The sequence below is a fragment of the Trichogramma pretiosum genome, unplaced genomic scaffold (assembly GCF_000599845.2).
Source record: "Trichogramma pretiosum strain Unisexual culture from Peru unplaced genomic scaffold, Tpre_2.0 scaffold67, whole genome shotgun sequence".
In the NCBI taxonomy this organism is placed as follows: Eukaryota; Metazoa; Arthropoda; class Insecta; order Hymenoptera; family Trichogrammatidae; genus Trichogramma; species Trichogramma pretiosum.
The window spans coordinates 411,776-432,945 of record NW_019641691.1 but is presented as its reverse complement, the minus strand read 5'-3'; the positions used below and the strand labels follow the sequence as shown (position 1 = coordinate 432,945).

General features: G+C 34.7%; 1 protein-coding gene across 1 annotated transcript; it reads right to left on the bottom strand.

The window, feature by feature from the left end:
* Positions 1 to 404: 404 nt before the first annotated feature.
* On the bottom strand, positions 405 to 19,361 carry LOC106657905 (thioredoxin-like protein 1). Its single transcript, XM_014379605.2, has 4 exons — positions 19,116 to 19,361; positions 10,723 to 10,990; positions 4,881 to 5,164; positions 405 to 668 (listed from the first exon to the last, which is right to left on the bottom strand). The coding sequence occupies exons 1-4, from the start codon at positions 19,211 to 19,213 to the stop codon at positions 455 to 457; spliced, it is 864 nt and encodes a 287-aa protein (XP_014235091.1). The 5' UTR covers positions 19,214 to 19,361; the 3' UTR covers positions 405 to 454.
* Positions 19,362 to 21,170: the final 1,809 nt, after the last annotated feature.

Genomic DNA, 21,170 nt, shown 5'->3' with positions numbered 1-21,170 from the left:
GCTTTTTTAAAAACTAATGTCAGAACTTCTACTGGCGATGATAAAACATAACATTTTATATAAGATACAACGTAACGTAATGAGAACTTATTCAACATTTTCTTGTAGCCTATGAATTAATAATTTTTACATTGATATTATTGGAGTCTCATGGAAATCTGTATAAAGGTAATTTTGAGAGTCAACGTCTTTTGAATAATAAATAAAACATCAGAAAAGCTATGATTATTGATTTTATTGAATACTTATTGTTGCTTGTGCCAATTACGATCAATGTATAAAAAATATGTCATTAAACCAAACATAATGAGATATTTTACATAAAATTAAATTATTGAAAAAAATTTCTCTTATTTCTTTTAAATAAAAATTTCCAAAAGAAGAAATTTGTAATAAATTTCAAATTGAAAAAAATAAAATTCGAAATTTCTTTCAAAGAAAAAAAGTTGTATACTCAATGACTTTCGCCTTTTTTTCCTGCTACCCTTTTAAAGTCACCCATATTGGTAGTAGAAATAGGTGATCCAAAAATAGACAAATGATCGATTCGAGTTGTATCAAAACCGTTTTGATTATCTTTAACAAATATCTGTAAATTTTGAACATTTTGAAATTTCACATAGCGTAGTAAAATTGGATTTTCCTCCACAATATCTTTTGTTGATAACCTGAAATAAAAATATTAATGTATTCAAGTTCTCAATACGATGGATTATAAAAAATATACCAAAAATCAAGCTTAAAACTACAAACTACGGAGCAGAAAATCATGTTTTTTGATTTAACTTTAATTAAAATTGATATTTTTTCATACCTGCTGCCCGAAAGTGACTACTTCCCTGCCGCTGCGCAAAGCGGGAAGAGCGATTTTTGGGCCACTGAGTATGAAAAATAGTAAACAGGCCTATGTCGCGAAAAAAGAAAGCCCCAGAGCACATGTTTATTGGCCTCGGCCACTAATTACGAGTACTCTGGGACTTTTCTATTTTTCGCAGCCTAGGGCAGTAATATACTATTCTTTGAAATGATTTTCAGGACCCATTAGATTAAATTACCTATAGAGGACTTTATCACTACGGGTCAGTTGACCCCAAAAAAAATTTCAGGTTTTTTGGTGACCCACATCTCATATGGTTTCCTTGTTAGAAAAAAACCCACACATGTAATTTTTGCGCAAAAAACGCTATTAAACCTTGAATTAAAAATGATGGATTACATAAAAATTATATACAATTGCATATGGAGCTGAAAAATCGAGACGATGAATGAAATCAGACCTTCTACGGACTGTTCTCAACAACTGGAATTTCGATAACGATCGATGACAAAAATGAAAATTTTGTTAGATTGTAGCTAGATATGCTTCTTAGAAACTATCAATCGCTGCTTCTGATGCTGTTTTCATGGCTATATCGTGGCCAAAAAAGGAAAGGTAAAGTGCGTGCTTTACTAGAAGCAAATTGGACAATGCAGTTAGCTTGAAAGCATGTCTCTTGCGCAGGGGCCAACGTAAAATATGTGTTGCAACGGGCAACTACCGGGCCTCTGAATTCACCCTGCAGCGCGTTGCCGTCGAAATACTTTTTATTCGGGACGCACCCGACTTTACCGTGTCTCACGAGGAGTATGTGCCCTCTCGTCGAGTTGGGCCCGCTGCTGGTGAACCCGTCACTCCGTTCTGGGCCTTCGTACCTGAAAATGGGGCTTTCAGGACTTAGAAAGCCATACGAGCCATTTTCAATTAAATCAAACAATTTATTACTTAGAAACTAATCGTTACCTTAACAAATTACTGCCCACGAGGGCTTACTTTACGCGTCGCGTCTTCGGGCGATCCGCACCCAACCTTGAGCCTTATCTTGCCCACGCTACTCGCGCTGATCACAATACGGCCAATATTCTCACATTCAAATCACAAATCATACCTTTGCCTTCTGGGCACACACTCTAATGCGCCGACTAAGTACCTTAAAATTATCTTCTCTCTTCGGCGCCTGATATTAATTCTCTTTGCTGACCTTTGTCTTCTCGCAGCGTCTTATAAGCCCTACTTCCAGGAAACTCACAAGCCAAGTCCAGGCCTCTCTTGGGTGAAACTTCCAAGTCTACACAAGGTTTTACAAGCTGCACTGCTTTCTTCACGTGGACGATCACCAGCCCAATCGCAACTTCAATCACAGGCGAATACACGCCTCAAAATAGGCCAAGCCTCAGGGCTTCTTCACACCCAACTTGGTCGTTTTTCGTATCGCATGAACACACAGCGGACTCCGTCCGGCTTCGTAGCTTTGCTAGTGAGATAATTGCTCTCTCTCGCGAGCTCCTAGCCAAAGCACGGCTCAAATCAATCTGCCCACTTGGGTGTACTGCTGCTGTTCTCGCCGAATTTCCACGGAGCTTCAGGCCCACGTGACTGCATCTTCTTCGCTGCTGCCTGAAACGCGCGACAATCATGCACACACGCACTTACACATGCCCATTTCGGCGAAGTCAATCGGCCTCCTTGGCTCAGTGGGTATAGTTCTTGCCTCCTGATACAAGGTACGCCGTAGGGCGTGGGTTCGATCCCGGACGAATTTTTGAGGTTCGTTTTTTCGCCTGGTGTGGTCGAGCCCGTGCCCGAGGTGGAGCGGGTACCACTCAAAAAGAAGACCCGGGCTATGTCATCAGCCTCCGAAGCGGTAAAAAAACCCCGATCACTGTGCGAGCCGGAAGCGATAGGATAATCATAAGTAGGAGCCCGAGGCGAGGACTCACAAGGCTGGCAATAGATGGAGCACAACACTCCCATGATGAAGTCGGAAGCGAGAACCACACTCACAAGAGGGCGCCGGATGCGGGAGCTTAGGCTCGTTTGCGGCCGCATGATGGCATCTGAAGCGAGAACCACACTCACAAGACGACAACAGTAAAAGAAGGAGCACTCACAGGGTAGCGCCGGAAGCGAGAACCACACTCACAAGATGCAGCCGACAGTGCAATGGGATGGGCTTGCCATCGGCTGCAGAAGTGAGAACCACACTCACAAGATGGCACTAGACAGCGAGTTCTAAAGAAGATGCCTAACTCAAGAGGAGATGTCAGCAATGTGTGTCCACGCAGACGGCTCTGAAGAAGGGGATACGACAATCGACGATGGCATCGCGCAGGATTGGAGGTTCACCAAGTAGAAAAAAGATGAGTCCCTGAACCCCTAATCGTCGCATATCACTATGCGACGGATGGGGGATGTATGGAAAACAACGACTAACAGAAGTAGCAGAAATGCTCAACTAACCCCGGCCTCACCGAAGCAATGCCTAACGGCGGATTCCGGTGAGTGTCCGAATGGGGTGGAGAAAAAAAAAAAAAAAAAAAAAAAATTACGGCGAAGTCGCGTCGCCCAAGCTGTGACCTGTACAATATACATTACTACATTCAAATTTGAACCACTTTAAAGCTGTCTAAGTTGTCTGCAGTGCGTTCATCGCGATAAGAAGATAAACGTGTTTATAGTCTTGAAACAACGATAGAATCGTAACCACGACTAGTGTAGGACTCAAAAAGCCTCATAACTGAATGGATCGTTGGAGAGCAAAAGATTCAGACACATGCTAATTCCTGTACTGATAGGCTAGCATGAGCCAAAATGGAAGGACCGTTTTTAGCATCTACGTGTCACCCATCCTTAACACGGAGTAGTTATTGTCATTGCGCTGCATTTCAATAAGTAATAATCATACCACACTCTGAAAACTTGCACATCGATAGAAAATTTCCTCAGCTTTCGATTGAGACTTTTGAAAAATACACATCAAAATCTTAAAAATGCCCATTTTTAGATAATTGACTTTAAAGGTTTTCCGACGATTTTCCCGAGGATAATAGAACATTTTTGAGAATCTGACTTCACCATAGAAAGTTGAAGTAATTTCCCATCGTTTCATAGGTTTTTTTTTCTTCTAGGTACATTTAGGTACTTCTGCAGCGAGTTAGAATTGAGTGATTACGTCTAACAATGCCATGCAGGCCTCGAGTTAGGAGATTTCTTGTTTTTTGGATATTTTTTTGAAACTAAATCACTTTGGAATTAAAAATTCTTGGGACTAATAATTTGGGACTTTTGTTTTGGGACTTTTGTACTTATACCGTCTTGATGTGAAATGACTCATTTATCTTAGGTGTCATTGGTTCAAGTCTGGGTTGCAGATACTGTTTTTTTGACACAATAATAAATTTGATTACTATTACTAAACGATTTTCGAAATTTTTTCAAGTCATTTGTGTAGTTAGAACTCTTATATCCAAAGTATGAAGAAATAATTTCTATAACAAATTCAGAAGTATCCTTTCTGAGAAAAATATCTCAAAAATAATATCATAATGTTTACTAGCAACGTTGTAAAAGTTTAATTAAAAAAGTAATTGAATTACTGATTTAATAAATCATTACATTTCAATGGGTAATCAAATACAAGTTGATCTAGGAATTAAGTTTCAATTATTTGAGGTTTTCTTTAAAATTAATTTTTAAAGCATTTCTTCGTATTTAACGATGAATAAGATGTAATTGCCAGTATTTTGTGATCAATTACTTGCATTTATAGGGCCCTTGTGTGCTGTGTGCAAAATGTATATCAGTCCATTTTTACTTTGTTAATAAAGTAGTGCAAATACCCCTTATTGGGTTATGGCTCTTGAATATAAAAAATTACAAATATTTCATTGTAATTTTTTATACTTTTAAAATCGATTGTTAATTAAACATCAAATGATGGAAATTCAAGTTTTCATTAAACATGCAAAAAATTGCCAATTGAAATGTGATTTTGTAATCTTTATGGACTTATCTTAAAATTTGCAACTCTGATCATTAGAATTTGTTAAATAGCATTACTTACTCTAAATTTTGAACGCTTGAATTGGTTTGAGCCATGTCAAAATCAATAGTTCTTGGTTGATTGATGAAAAGTTTTAAATTTTTCGGGCCATTACTTGCTGGGGCTCGAATTTTCAAAGAATGGATTTTTACAGGTTGAATAAAAGTAATCGAAATAATTAACTGTTCATCACAGTCGCTTTCAAGATAATCATCATTCGACACTAAACAATCTGCAAAACAGTGATCATCTGATTCATTCAAACACTCACATTGAGCCTTCATAACTAGAGATATCAAGTCCATCTAAAATTAACAGAAACATTAATTATTATTAAAAATCAAAATCATATTGATTAAAATTGTCGTTTATCATGTAAAGAAATGCATAACAACCTTCAAAGGTCTCAAAAAATGAAAATAGAGTTGCGGTTATACGTTCTAATTAATTTTGCTACATTTTAATATTGAGGAGCATCTACAGTTGAAAACTTAACAATATTCGCTATTGAAACAAATGACCAATTATACAGAAAATTAATTTTACGATTATGCAAATTTTATATAATTTTAACTTTTACTTGCGGTATCTCAATAGATATTATTTTCTTCTAAATTATTATTTTCAATCTATCAGTACATTAAATGGACAATATGCAAATATTGATGTGTACAAACAGGGTGCGCCACAAGGATGGAAATCCCTGAAAATATCGTGGAGTAAACGCAAGAAAAAATTTAAAAACCATGTATCCGACGTATTTTTCAACGAGGAATTCTATAGTAACCTTGATTATGATCTTGAGCATGATAATCTGAGTACCCGCTGACATATAAGATCATTTATTAATAACAACTAGCGCTTTGTCATTACTCGCTAACGTTCGTTCGGCATTCTAGACTTTTTTAAGAAATTTTTGATTTCGATTAAAAACAAAAGGTACGATAATAGTTCTATATATTATGTAAGCTATAGTAATATTATAGTACTGCTATAGTTTTAATATTTTATTGTTATGGTGCTACTACCCCAATGAAAATATTTTATAAGTTCTTAGGCAAGATTCTAAAAAGATTTTGATAAAATTGTAAGACATCTGGTAGCAAGTTCTTGTATTAGATCTTGATAAAATAGTAAAACTTCATCACAATCGTGAAATTCAAATTATATAAGAACTTGTTATTTCAAGTCTAGTAATGAAATCAAAAACTCTCTTAAGAATTTGCTACCTGAAGTCCTCCAGTTTTATCAAGATCTTATATAAGAATTTGCTACCAGATGTCTTAAAATTTTATCAAGATCTTTTTAAAATCTTGCCTAAGAACTTATAAAATATTTTCATTGCGATATAGTTCTAATGGGAGCGCGACAAAATTTCCGTCACATTTTATCCATGTTTTTTAGATATCTATAAATATTACTTTGTCATTTGGATTATTTGGGTTACCTGGGTTACTCGCGTTACTTGGGTTGCTTGGGTTATTTGTGTTAATTTGTGTTAATTTTTGATATGTTGTGTTCAGAGATTTTTGTCACCGAAGATTGTGTTGCGGAGATTAGGTCGGTGACCTAGTTCTAATAAAGTACTATTGAAGTAAATATTGTGACAATGTCACTGAGCGGCAAATGTAGTTAATAATACAAACGCGAAAGTATGAATGCGTGAGAGTGATGCGGGTTTGAGGAGACTGAAAACTTATTGACGGCTCGACCCCTTCTGAGGTAAGAGTCTAGGATAGGCTGTAGGAGCCTCTTTGAAAAAAATAATAAGACTGGAGGGCGCGAGCACAGGCTTTAACCCTCACAGGTCTCAATATATAAGAGATTTGTGAATTTCTGTATGTATTTATGGAGCCAAGTCAGATAGATATTCACTAAAAATTTTTTCATAAACCGTGTCTTTTCGTTAATAATTATTGCCAAAAAAATCATTGGTTCAGGCCAACCATTTACTGGTAAAATACGTTTTCAAATAATATTAATTAAATAATACATTTTATATTAACAATTATTATTAAATTAATAACTAAACTTGTCTAATAAGAGCATTAAAGTCTGGAAATCATCTACGTCAAAAATAAAAAAAATTATTGTGGTTTTTATTAAGTGATTTATATCACATATTTCGAAACCATTCATTCACTGGATGGTTGACCGTACTTGACATTTACTGAAAAAGTTAGATTGGTAGTAATTAATTTATTTATGTCACTATTTTGGCAATGACTATTAAGAAAAAACCGCTGTTAATCAAAAAATTTTCTTAGTAAATATCTTTCAGATTGGGCTTAATAAATAAATAAAAAATTTTACAAATTATTATTAATAAATGATCTTATATGTCGGTGGGAACTCAGACTATAACCTCGAAGCTGAAGTGACCCTGCGCCTGATAACACCAGAGCATTCGTATTCGAACTATCGTCTCCAAATACTCGAAACAACTGCATTGCAAATGCGTCCAAGCTAGCCTCAGTCAATACTCATACACTTTTCGGTGTGAGTAACGGCAAAATTAGATTACGCCCCTTGTGGCCAAATGAGGTCTACAATCTGCTCAAGAAAGTCTATGATGCAGCTCAAAAGCTGAACTTTGCTCCACTTATGGTGCGGAATCGCACGGTTTTCATGCGTGAAACCAATGACACAAAACCCATCCCCATATCAACCGAACACGACATCAAGGCGCTGAAAATGAAGACGAGATGACGACATCCACGCAACGTTGAACCATGATATGCTGATTTTTTGCGACCGATACTGCATACTACTATTACTACTGCTACTACTAGCGCTGCCGAATTATTACTACTATACGAAAATAACACCATTTACTGCTACTACTGTTACTATTATAGCTGCTACCAGTTACTAATACTACTACTAATATATTCTATTATTATGCATATACATTACATAGACACTATAACTACTATCTCTTACGCCACGTTACTTAATTATAATTTATCATTATTGTTGCTGATATTGTTAATATCATAAATGTAAATACGACAGTGCCAGATGGGGTTTACCCTATGGCCGAATAAAGTTTTTCAATCAATCTATCAAGATCATATTCATGGTCACCATTGGATTCCTCGTCGAGAATGAGTTGTTTTTGAATTTTTTCTAGCGCTTCAGTGATGCCAACGCCTCGTTTTCTAACAACCGAACCTTGAAAATGTAAATTGAAAAAACTTTTTTAATAAACCGATTTTCGAAAAACGACTCGGTGGCCAAAATTCTTTATCCTACAAACAGTAATCAAAAATTTCGATCCTGTTTTCCGGAAAAATTATCCTATGAAATTGGCTGAAATTTGTCGCAGTTGTTCTCAGCAACAATGCGGAGGGCTCCACAGAGCCATTTTTTCGAAAATCAGCTTGGAAAAAAAGTTACGAAAATATACATTTTCTGTGCTCGGTCAGTAAAAATTGTGGCCAAGGCATCACCTTAAAGCCTTCTATTTCAAGCTAAAGCATCAGATAGATTTTCACGCAATTTTGAAGAAATTTCTGAAAACATTGAGAGATGATAAAACTGTTTTGATATATTTTATGCTCTAGTTTGAACTAGAAAGCCTGAATCGAAAAAATGCAGAGAACGAAAAAGTTTGCCAAAGAATTCTAAAAATTAAAAATAGCGTTTTTTGGCTCTAGATGTTAGCGCCTACTATGTAAAAATCTGAAAAAATTCAAGGTTACATATTTTAATGAGAAAAAACCTTTTTCACTACATACCCAAGTATCAAATAAAAAAAATTTCGATGGAGATGATTGGTCGTCAAAATAAATTGTCCGAACTTTTACTCTACAAAGTCACGCATATCTCGCTCTGACTCATGCTCGAGAAGAATCTTACTAGATACATGTTATAAAATATGAGGTGTGTGACAAAAGTGAGAAAGCAAAGAGGATTCCATACTTATTACTCGATGGCGCTCAATTGAAATTTTTTAGATTCTAATAGATCCAAATTATTGTATTTTATTTTTCCATTACACCCTGAATCATTATAAAAACAAATATCTTCGTGATTGCGGGAAAAACTGCGCGTCTCGGGATCATGACATCCATATTTCGAAACTTCAAACAATTTATTTTATTGAAAAAATTTCCAAACATGAATAAAAATTTTCAAAATTCTCACACTACCACTTAGACTAAATTTTCCTCGAGTTTATTTTTCAATTATCAAGTTAATACATTGAATTTGGTTTTATTTCAATCTAAATTTCAGAATAACTTAAAGCCGTGGAATTCACGAAAACACATTTGCAACTATATAATAAAAAATAAACATAAATAAGAGAACGCGATTATAAATTTCTTACGATTGATTCGTAATTTTTAGCGCTAAGAATCAAATTTTTTAATTTTTTTCATTTAATATACAATTTTACTCTAAGCAGTTCGGGCGCCAAATTAAACCCATCATTTTTCTTTTCATATCTCCCCTACCAAATCACTCTTAAGGTCACTTATATGTGTAACTTTCATCAGAAAACCCATGCGATTTTCATATGAATTCACGTGTGAATTCCTACATTATTTCCCCGGACAAACTCCTATGGGAAACTATATGTGTTGTAACTACCTGCTTGAGATTGATATATGAAATGTCGCACGGAAAAATATCGATTTCTATATCAATTTCCATATCATCACATAAATTACTGACAGGTATTGGTGAAACAATTGTTGTAACATGATTTTTATATATGTAAAATTAAATTTTTTGCCAAAACTCATATTTATTAACTTCTGCTCCATTAAAAAGTGGAAACAGCATAAAAGATTAGGCCAATATTGTAACATTTTCATCGACATTTCAAAATATAACTTCTGATAAATTTTGGTTGTCGGTTGAAAATCAGAAATCATTCTTCAGCGGTTGAAAGACCTAAAAACATGGTTTTTCTATAATTTGACGTGTTTACCAGAAGACCAAAATTTATCAGTAATTGTATTTTGATGTATCGATGAACATATTACAATATTAGCCTAATCGCTGGAGACGAACACATTTATTTTTTGATTTTTCTATTTTTACTTTTTAATGCAGGGGAAGTATATAAATATGATTTTTAACGACAAATCTGAATTTCTTATCAAATTTTACATCAAAAATCATGTTTCAACAATTGTTTTATATTCACCCTAAAAAATCAATTTTCGAAGTAGTTTCTGTAATGATATGAAAATTGATATAGGAATCGATATTTTTCTTTGCGACATTTCATATATCAACCTCAAGCAGGACACATATAGTTCCCCATATATGAGTTTGTCTGGGGAAATCATGTAGGAATTCACACATGAATTCATACGAAAATCGGATGGGTTTTCTGATGAAAGTTACACATATAAGCGACCTTGAGAGTTTTTTGATAGGGTATCATAGATCTTTTTCTTAGCATAACAGAAATTCAGGTGAAAAGAGAAGTAATAAAAACAAGCTAAGAAATAACGGGCACCCTACTGCAGATTGACTTGAAAAAAAAAAATTTTTTTCGTGTATAGCTGGTGCAAGCTGACCCTTAACACTCAAGAATAACAACTTATCACGCAAAACAAGTATATAATAAGTTCTTGAATCATATAACATACAACAACTGTTAAAGAATTATCTTGAAATGAAATAAAACTTCACATTAATTAAATTTTGAGTGACTTATAGTATTTTTCTTCGATTTGTGATACTTTTTTTCAATTTATTACAAATGATTATCACGATATCTTTTTAATTAATATAAGATATTTTTTCTAAATTATTTAGCTATGTTCTAAGGAATCTCCAATGATTATTAATTATCGAATCATTGAGGATACAAAATTATTACAGTAGCAATGTTTTATCTCACATGATCAGACGGCGATCCTTCTGTATCCTCTTGTTCAGGTAATCCATAAAATTGTTGAATTTTTGACTCTAATACATTGGAATCTGCCCCTTCACACGATCCAATTTTAGATCTGTTTTTATAAAAAATAAAAGTTGGCATAGCACTGACGCCATTGCTGGCAGCAGTATCTGCACATTTATCAACATCAACTTTCATAAAAACAGCTTGGGGATACTTGGAAGCCAGTTGTTCAAATATTGGAGCAATACGTTGGCATGGACCACACCTAAAAAAAATCAAGTACTTATAAACATTCAGATTTATGATAATGGTATAATTGTTGGGATATCTAAATACTATATTAGGATCTCTCTCCTCGACCTCACTTTAGCAGCTGTAACAGCCAAATTAATGTCAGATATAGGGTCAAAATGACTTAATTATCTAATTGCAGGAAAACAGACAGAAGTATTTTAAGGGGAGGCTCTCATCTAGCGCCTCAAAAATGACGTGTTTTTTGTAATTTTTTTTTTCACGGAAGGAAGTGAATAATGCTGTCAAATTTTTTGGAAGTTATAAAGTATGTACAATGTGTATTTAACTACATTTAAAAATTTTTTTCAGACCAACATATCGAATTATGTATCCCCCAGCAGCGTTTGAAAGAGGTCGTGTTAAAAAAGATGCTTAAACGGGCGCCAAGCTAGCACCTTGAGTTTTTGTCCGAATCTAAAAATCTGAATTTCCTCTGAAACTATCGATGACATTTGCTGGAGCTTGAACCTAAATAATTGCAAAAAAATTAAAAATTGATAAAATGGCGGACTTCGGAAATTTTTTTTGCCCATGTTTTGTCTCTTTTAAGGACTCTAATAATAATAATGAAAAAATTTTAAATTTTATAGGTTCAAGCTCCAGACAATTTAATTAGCTTTAAAATTGAAAAAAAGCGTACCTCTAAGTGCAGTACTTCTTCAGATATCTTGGCGCCCGATTCTGAAAACATAATTTCGAGAAAAACGCGTTTAAAGTTTTAGAAAGTTAATGTACATACATACATACATACATAGTTCCCTCGTAAAAAGACAGCTTGGTTTTTTTGCCTATAACTTTTTAACCAAATTGATTTTGGTAAAAAGGGTTTCGGAGGTGTATTCTACGGGACATTTGCTAACTAAGTAAGCAAAAAAAAAGTTGATTTTTTGATCGAGTCTCATGAGAGCCTCCCCTTAACAAAAATTTTTTCACTAGAACATATTTGAATCAGGATGATCTTGACCACATCAGATACCTAAACAAATTGTTCATTGTTGTTTCGCCTCGAACTGCATTTTTTAATTTTATAGATATTGTGATCAATTTTGCACTGTCACTGAAAAAAAAGTTTAAGAGCATATCGATACAAAATTTTGCGAGAAATCGAATAATTCAATTATTTCGCGAAATGGCACTAGTGCAGCGGGTATGAGTCCTTTACTCTAGAGGAGACGCAAAACAGCAAGAAAGTGGCTCACAACAAGACTCCTCAACGATAGCACTAACAAAAGTCAGCTCCTGAAAAACGAGTACGTCACTCGGCTTAGCCTAGCATCGTGCAGTGGACAAGGATTGACACACCAAGGAAGAGCTTATACTGAGGAATAATTCCTCCCCGCGAATACCCAACGGTAATTTTGCAGGGAAAGAACAGGGCCAGAAGAAGTGAGAAAGGTTTTAGTCGGTACTAGTAATGCAGAATCAATACACTACTAGAGTCTGGCATATCCATGCGATACACCGTCACATGTTGAATCAATAAATGGATTTTCTTCCTCTATAAAACACGCACACACACACACACACACACACCCCGGCATCGGCCTCCTTGGCTCAGTGGGTATAGTTCTTGCCTGCTGATACAAGGTGTGCCGTAGGGCGTGGGTTCGATCCCCACTTGGCGAAATTTCGAGGTTCGTTTTTTCGCCTGGTGTGATCGAGCCCGTGCCCGAGGTGGAGCGGGTACCACTCAAAAAGAAGACCCGGGCTATGTCATCAGCCCCCGAAGCGGTAAAAAAACCCCGATCACTGTACGAGCTGGAAGCGATAGGATAACCATAAGTAGGGGCCCGAGGCGAGGACTCACAAGGCTGGCAATAGATGAAGCACAACATTCCCACGATGAAGTCGGAAGCGAGAACCACACTCACAAGAGGGCGCCGGATGCGTGGGCCTAGGCTCCTCCAGCACGCATGATGGCGCCTGAAGCGAGAACCACACTCACAAGACGACAACAGAAAAGGAGGAGTATCAAAAAAACTCACGGAGACTCACAGCGTAGCGCCGGAAGCGAGGACCACACTCACAAGATGTAGCCGACAGAGCAAATTGGGCACTTGCCATCGGCGGCAGAAGCGAGAACCACACTCACAAGATGGCACTAGACAGCGAGTTCTAAAAAGACGTCTAACTCAGGAGGAGATGCCAGCAATGTGTGTCCACGCAGTAGACGGTTCTAAAAAAGGGGATACGACAATCGACGATGGCATTGCGCAGGATCGGAGGTTCACCAAGTAAAAACTTGCAGCTGTTCATAAACAGCTGATTTTTTTAAATTTTTTCAATTTTCAATTTGTTTTATCAATCAAATTAGTGCATTGAGCTATTATCGTTCGTTGTATGTTAATATAACATGATAAAAATGTCGACTTCCCTTAAGAAGACACACACTCATAGACACGTATACATACATGCATTGGTTAATATCAGATTTGAAAACATGCATGATAGTGCTTAGAGTCTCGCGACGTGTACGCATAAACAGCACATAAGTATTCTGTGTATTATCCTACGCATAAGCAAGAGAGAGAATGATATCGCAACGCAGTCAATTCCGTGACCTAAGCTGACTGCTGTTGCTTATGCTGTTACGTTGCCTCGTGCGTATACGTAAACACAGGCATACGCGCGTCGAGTCTCGGCAGCGGGCAGCAGCAGAAAGCAGTTCTGTAGCTGGCACGGCAATCAATCACAGCGCGTAGCGCAAACCGACGCTGTATAGGCAGTTCTACTACCAAAGTTGCGCTCGCTCGGGTGGACGGACGGATGGACGTCGGTTTTTACGGGTTTACCCCCGACACCAAACGCGAATATAGATGTTTCACATCAAAAAAGATGAGTTCCTGAACCCCTAATCGTCGCATATCACTATGCGACGGATGGGGGATGTATGGAAAAACAATGACAAACAGAAGTAGCAGAAATGCTCAACTAACCCCGGCCTCACCGAAAAGACTAGGGCTGTGCGAGTATCCGATTTTTCGAGTTTTACTCGATTCGAACTCGACTCGCCGAGCTCGGGTCGAGTTCGAGTCAAATCGGGAAAATTCGAGTACTCGAGTTTTTTCGGGTACTCGAATTTTTTCGAATAATCGATTTTTTTCGAGTACTCGCAATATATTTAAATTTTAAGTAAATAAATAGTGAATCAACAGTCTCTAGACCCCTTTCTTTGTGTGTATATGCTTATAAGTGTGATACTTGCAACGGCTAGAATTGGAAGAAGAAAATAATTTAATAGTACCACACCTCATCACACTGTAACATCCGAATTAACAGATATTACATAGTTATATATATTTATTTTTACCCACAGAAATGGTTAGGAGTTTATTTGAAATAATGATATGTTGACAAAGTTATATAATTTTTTAAAGACTCACATTGATTTATTCGTACTTGATTTTATCACACACACACACACGTTTTACTGGCCTCCTCTTAGCTCGGTGATGTCCCTCTCGTACGCTGCCCCGGACGATGGAGAACCAAAATGATCTTCAGAGGAGTTGAATCACTTGAACGCCTCGCGTAAATAGCAATGAATTTACTTCTCAAAAACTATTCGCACTTTAACTTTTCAAAGATGATTCTAGAGCTTGACTTAGATTTTCGTAGGATTTTAATGTATCGACACTTACACGAGCTGTGTACGGGTCGGCTGACTCTAGGTAACAAGGCCGATTCCTCGGAAGCGCGGCCTATTTATATCAATGAGGTTCATTCCCTTTCACCATCTAACTTCTCACCCGTTCCTTCCTAATTCTAAATTTATCAAAAGAAATGAGATAAATTCCGAACACGTGACCCCTCAGACTGCATATGGATCGTAACCGACAATGTTTGATCGTAAACTCGTGCTGTACGATAGCGTCGTTTATTACCGAGTATTCTGGTCAATGTGAATGAGAAAGGTAAAAAGGATATCTTTATTAGAATTTATGAACGTTCCATATGATCAGCTTATTTAATCAGCTGGCCACATAGCCGCATCTCCATTACTATATTTACTTAGTTGATTTTTATTCCAGCGTGAATGCATGTTATACTCTTGGTTCATGGCGCGGACTCAAGTTTCTTTGATATCAGATTGATGTTACAGAAAAATTACCATGCCTAGTATTTCTCACACATTTTTTATATTCCCGAAATCAGAGTTTTATTGCAGTCTAATGGGATCTTTGGAACGTAGCAATATAAATATCTCCCGAACACGTGTGCGACAATCAATTGTTACATTACGCGGGAGTACTCAATTTACCTTTTATTACTTTTTGTAATCATATTCGCGTAATGTGACAACACTTATAAGCATGTACATACAAAGAGAGCGGTCTAGAGACTGTTGATTCATCATTTATTTACTTAAAACTTAAATATATTGCGAGTATTCGGAAAAACTCAATTACTCGAAAAAACTCGAGTACCCGGAAAAACTCGAGTATTCGCACAGCCCTAGAAAAGACACAGATACAGCAGAGAAGCTCAATAGAGTGCCTACCGAAGTAATGTCTACATGGAGAGAAATACTATACTAAATATCAACACATTCGCTAGCAAATATTGCTATGTTTTCTATGAAAAGAGCCCCAGAATCGATATATCGCCGTTGCTTACGAGTAAAAACACAGTGGAAAACGCTACGAAAAAAAACATACTGATAAAATGCCCCGAAAAAAAAAACAGCTCATTGAATGCTGTGAAAAAAAACACACCTCATCGGAGCGCCACGAAAAAAAACACACCTCATTGAATGCCATGAAAAAAAACACAGTACATTGGATGCCGTGAAAAAAAACACAGCAAATTGGATGCCGCGAAAAAAAACACACCTCATTGGATGCCGCGAAAAAAAACACAGCAGAAAAAAAACGAAACAAGTTTCAATGCGGTGTTTTTTTTTCGCGGCATCCAATGAGCTGTGTTTTTTTCGCGGCATCCAATGTGCTGTGTTTTTTTTCATGGCATTCAATGAGGTGTTTTTTTTTCGCAGCGCTCCGATGAGGTGTGTTTTTTTTTCGCAGCGCTCCGATGAGGTGGGTTTTTTTTCGCAGCGCTCCGATGAGGTGTGTTTTTTTTCGCAGCGCTCTGATGAGGTGTGCTTTTTTTCGCAGCTCTCCGATGAGGTGTGTTTTTTTTTCGCAGCGCTCCGAAGAGGTGTGTTTTTTTCATGGTATCCAAAGAGGTGAGTTTTTTTTCACGGTGCTTCGATGATGTGTGTTTTTACTCGTAAGCAACGGCGATATATTAACTTTTGTTAGGCAACATGATAATTTTTAGTGCAGTATGTAGTATCTTTTAGATTGGTAAAATTATTTTAAAATAATAATTTTCTGGCTTCCCGAGATGATTTTTCGATTTTTTGAGAGCCGCAAGCATTCGACCTAACCCTGCTGCTTTTTCTTTCATGGAATTATTTTACACGTTGATTTTTACAAACAAACATTTGCTTGCCTCTAGAAAACTAACCTATTACTTAACACTTGTGTTTTTATATTAGCGCAGTTCGTATTCTAACCTTATGTTAGTTATCTACACATATATTGTCTGATCGAAATTTTTTGTATATGTGGCATTTCACGTCAACTTTCCCAGTGCCACGCGACGCGGCAGAAATAAGTCAAATCACTAAATTTAGAAATCGCTGTAAAAGTACTAAAATGCACCTAGAGAAAAAAACGAACCCATGGTTTCGATGGGAAATTGCCTCGGCTTTCCGATGGTGAGGTCAGATTTTCCGAAATTTTCCGATTTACCCGGGAAAATCGCTGGGAAAACTTTAAAGTCGATTATCTCGAAAACTTCATTTTTAAGATTTTTTTAAATAGTTTAGATCGAAAGATCAGGAAATTTTCCATCGATATGCACATTTTTCAGAGAGGCGTTTTTTGATTTTAGCTAGATATAGCGAGAGAAAGAAGAAGAAACGTGGTTTTTTCGCGCGCGCGGGCGGTCAGACGCCACCAACCGAACAAAAAAAATCAATGTTTCACATCTGGTGCAATTATGCTCGAAGAAACTATTCTTATTTTAAGAGTAAACACTCGTTCATTATGCACCAGATGTGAAACATCAATGCTTGTGTTGTGATTTTCTCAGATTTTCTTGATTTCAGTGGTTCTTGATTTTTCAGTTTCTAGTTTGAATTTATTTTATTTTTTTCTAATTTGACATTTTTTATTGTAACTTTTTGATTGATCAATTCTTTTGTTTTTAATATGTTCAACTTTGAAAATTTAATTCTTTATGAATTGATAAAGATGTTTCATATCTTACAGCTTTTCATCAACAGCTGATTTTTTTCTTTCATTTTTTAAAGAGATTTTTTTAATTTTTATCGTTGTTTTATTTAATTCATTAATTTCTTCTCAAATTTTTATTGTTGCTTAATTATTTGATTTGTTAATTGATTTATGAGATTATTTGATTTTCGTAGCTTTTTATTTATTCACTTATATATGTTCTGATGTCAGATTTGCAGTGAGTACCAATATAAATGTTGCTCCTATTAATCAAATAATCAATGCATCAATAAATAAAATTTAATATTAAATTTAGTTATGTTTTAATATTCATATTGATAATATCTTTAAGAACAACACCACAATGTCTGGGTTTTTGATAAAGTGACTTTCATTTGATTCAAAAAGTTTTATTATCAAGATTTATTGTTATTTATAACTTTAATTAATTTGATCATCAAATTAAAGGTTGAGATGTTAGTAAAGTTTTCATCTGAGTTGATTGAGAGAATTCTATAAATTGTTAACTTATTTCCCCATGGCAACACGCCCTGCTCTCTCCTATATGAATATCCAAATGCAAATATGAAATAAATAATTATGCAAACTTGTAATAAAAGCTGTCATAAAATTTTACATTTTATCTAGATCAGTGAATTCTCATCTAAGAACTGGTTTAACTTGAAAGCTACAAGCATCCAAAAAATTTGTGTGTAAATTTTCCTAGTTAAGATTTGTATATGCATAACACTTTTGTGTCAATCAAAACTATAAGCTCTTACATAAGTACTTGATCAAATATTAAAATCTCCATCATTGGTCATTATCGTTTGAAAATTTGCACAAGAGCTTATAGTTTTGAACGCATTTTAAAAGAAAGAAAATTTCTTTGATATAGAATTTTCTTATTGGTCTGTAACAAAGTAATAGTCTTAGTTAGCACTGCTAATATGGGCTTGTTGCTTTTTTTCAATAAAGTAAAAAGTTATCATATGTAATAATTTTTAACTATTAAGCACTCATAAAATTTCTATTAATTTCTAAAAGTTAATGTTTTGCAATTTCATAGATTATATTTCGTAATAGTTATATTATCAATACAATAGTTAAAGTAAGTTATTTACTTGGTATCATTAGAGAAGAAGTGATTTAAAAAATTTAAATAATTATTATGATATCATGTAATAAAAAAGTTTAATATAATGTAAAGCTTATAAAGTAAATTAGATAAGACTTATCTATGAATAAATATTATGAATAATTTTCGTTTCTATAGTCGATATTATTGACGACAATAGTCCATTATAGGGTCATTAAATCTTTGACAGTAATAAATGTCATAATGTGATAGATATTTTTGTGTTAAATCATAAATTTAAAAAATATTATATCAAAATAATCAAATGGATCAGACAAAAACTAAAATTGAATTCAGTTCATGTTTAATAAAAGCGGTTATAAATGATGTTTTACAATTATTATTGTATATCAGTAATAATTCATAGATACTAAATGTTAAATTAATAAAATGATGCTATCGGAAAGGTAGTATCAGTATAAATTTTTATCTTAAACAATAGTTGGAAACAAATTTACTCATATTAATTTAATATATTATTAGTTTAATTTAGTGATAAAATCTTTTATGCCTTATTCCACATTGCATTTAATGAGATTTTGAATTTTCATTATTACAGTACTTGAAAATACATTTATGAAAACCAAAATAAAGTTTAACTGGTACATTATTCGCACAACCTCAGTGATAAAATAAGTGTCAATATTTTCAAAAAAAAAATCCACTTGTTATTTCAGTAGTAAGAACATTGAATCGAATGGGTTAGTTATACTTACCATGCAGCAGTAAAATCGACTACAACAAGTTTTGAACCAGCATTTCTTAATTCTTGATGAAAATGATCATTATTGTTGATTACGTGAACAGCAGTCATTGTTTTGAAGTTTTCCTTTAAATAATACTAAAAACTAAATTCTTATATTACTTTAGTGATCAGATGACTTGCATTCACAGCAAACCTCTATTTACTACACTATTTACTTTTAGTAACAACAGATGGTTAGAAGTCTGCTTACTTGAGTCATAATTTAATGCTCTTTCACTTAAGTTAAAAACACGGAAGTACCCTACGAAACACATTTTATGAAACGAACCCTAAGGTTAATTTTTCTCATCTGTTAATTGACATAACAGAAATGAGCAAACGTTTATTTTTAACAAATAAAATAACGGAACAGTGATCTAGGACCTTTGAGCCCTTGAAAAAAATTCCTGTAAGATCCCGTGAAATTCCTACAGGATTGCTATAGGACTGCGAATCAAAAATCCTGATTTACATCTTCAGAAAATATGTTCTCAAGTTCTTTGTTTTTTGTTTGAATTGCTATGAAGTGGAAATAATGTATCAAACCTGAAACAAGCTCTCATGAACACCATCAAATCTTATATCAGATCTTACATATGATAATTGACATCTGAACTTACATCAGATCTAATGTCAGATCTAGGGTAGCCTCTGATGTAAATCTCGCTCGTAATGAATTTATCAATAAATATTTTATTATAATAAAGAATGTTTGGGTTTTCGATAAAGTGATTTTTAATTATTTCAACAAGTTTTATTATTGAGATTTATTATTATTTATAATTTTTATTTTTATTAAATTTATTATTGAATTAGGTGACGAGATTAACATCGGTACCAAAATATCGATCTGACATTTTTATTAAATGTATGTTATCTAATATTTAAGGAGGATTTCGGGAGTCTCAGAGGGGGGCGATGCGGGGCGCGAGGGGCTCCATACTTCCAATGTTAAATTTTCAGCGCTGCCAATTTCGAAATAACACGAAATTATAGGTTTTTTCAATGAGCTGGCACACAATTATAGCTATTATTAATAATTAAATCATTATTAAATTAATCCTTATTAAATTTCCTATATGTACGTTTTTTTCCTATTTAGTTTTTGTTTTTTTACATTATGTTTATGCTCATTGAAAGTCAAAAATTCATGATTTCTCGTAAGAAACCATGTTAAAAGGGCAACATTTTTTTTTTATTATTTTAACAAAATTTTACGGTGAAAAGTTGTATTTTGATATTAACATTCATAATATAAAGTTTCAAAGCAAATAAATGTTTTTTAAAAATCTGGCTGCATTTTGCTGAGACCCCCGAACCTCCTTACGGCAATATTCGGGGATATGATCATTGACCGCAAGATGGCAGAATTGTGGTGGGTTGTCATGCGCACTGATCATTTCGATAAATGCTGTAGCCTGTTGCATTATATACTGCTTTAGTCTGCTAAAAATGCTACACTAAGAGCAGTCACTAACATTATAATTATTCTTTAAATGAAAATCAAAGTCAAGTGGCATAGGGTACACCAATGAAAATTTTTAAAAAGCCCTAATACAAGTTCTTAAAAAGATCATATAAAAAAGCTTATAAGAGCTTATTGAGGAATTTACCAACGATTATCGATCCTTCGAACTTTTACGTAAGCGACCAAATTTTCAAATCTTCAAATCTATAAGCTCTTGTGTAAGCACGTAAATTTCAAAATTTCTGATTTTATTTATAAGAATTATGATCTTAAGTACTTGTAAAAATGGGTAAAAAAGTTATATACATTCTCTCATAATTATTTTAAATATTTAATCAATAAAGACGACAGGTGAATTCCTGTAAACTATTATTGGCCCCGAGCGTTCACATAGCGTGGCGCTTTCTCATATTAATTCTCATAAGAAAAAATTTAGTTCAAGCGGCCGACGCTGGCATTTTTTCAGGACGCATCCTATTTTTCCATAAAATTACGAGTAAATGGTGACTGTAGCGCCACTCTAAGCTCCGCCCAAACGCTCAGAGCGAATATAACTTA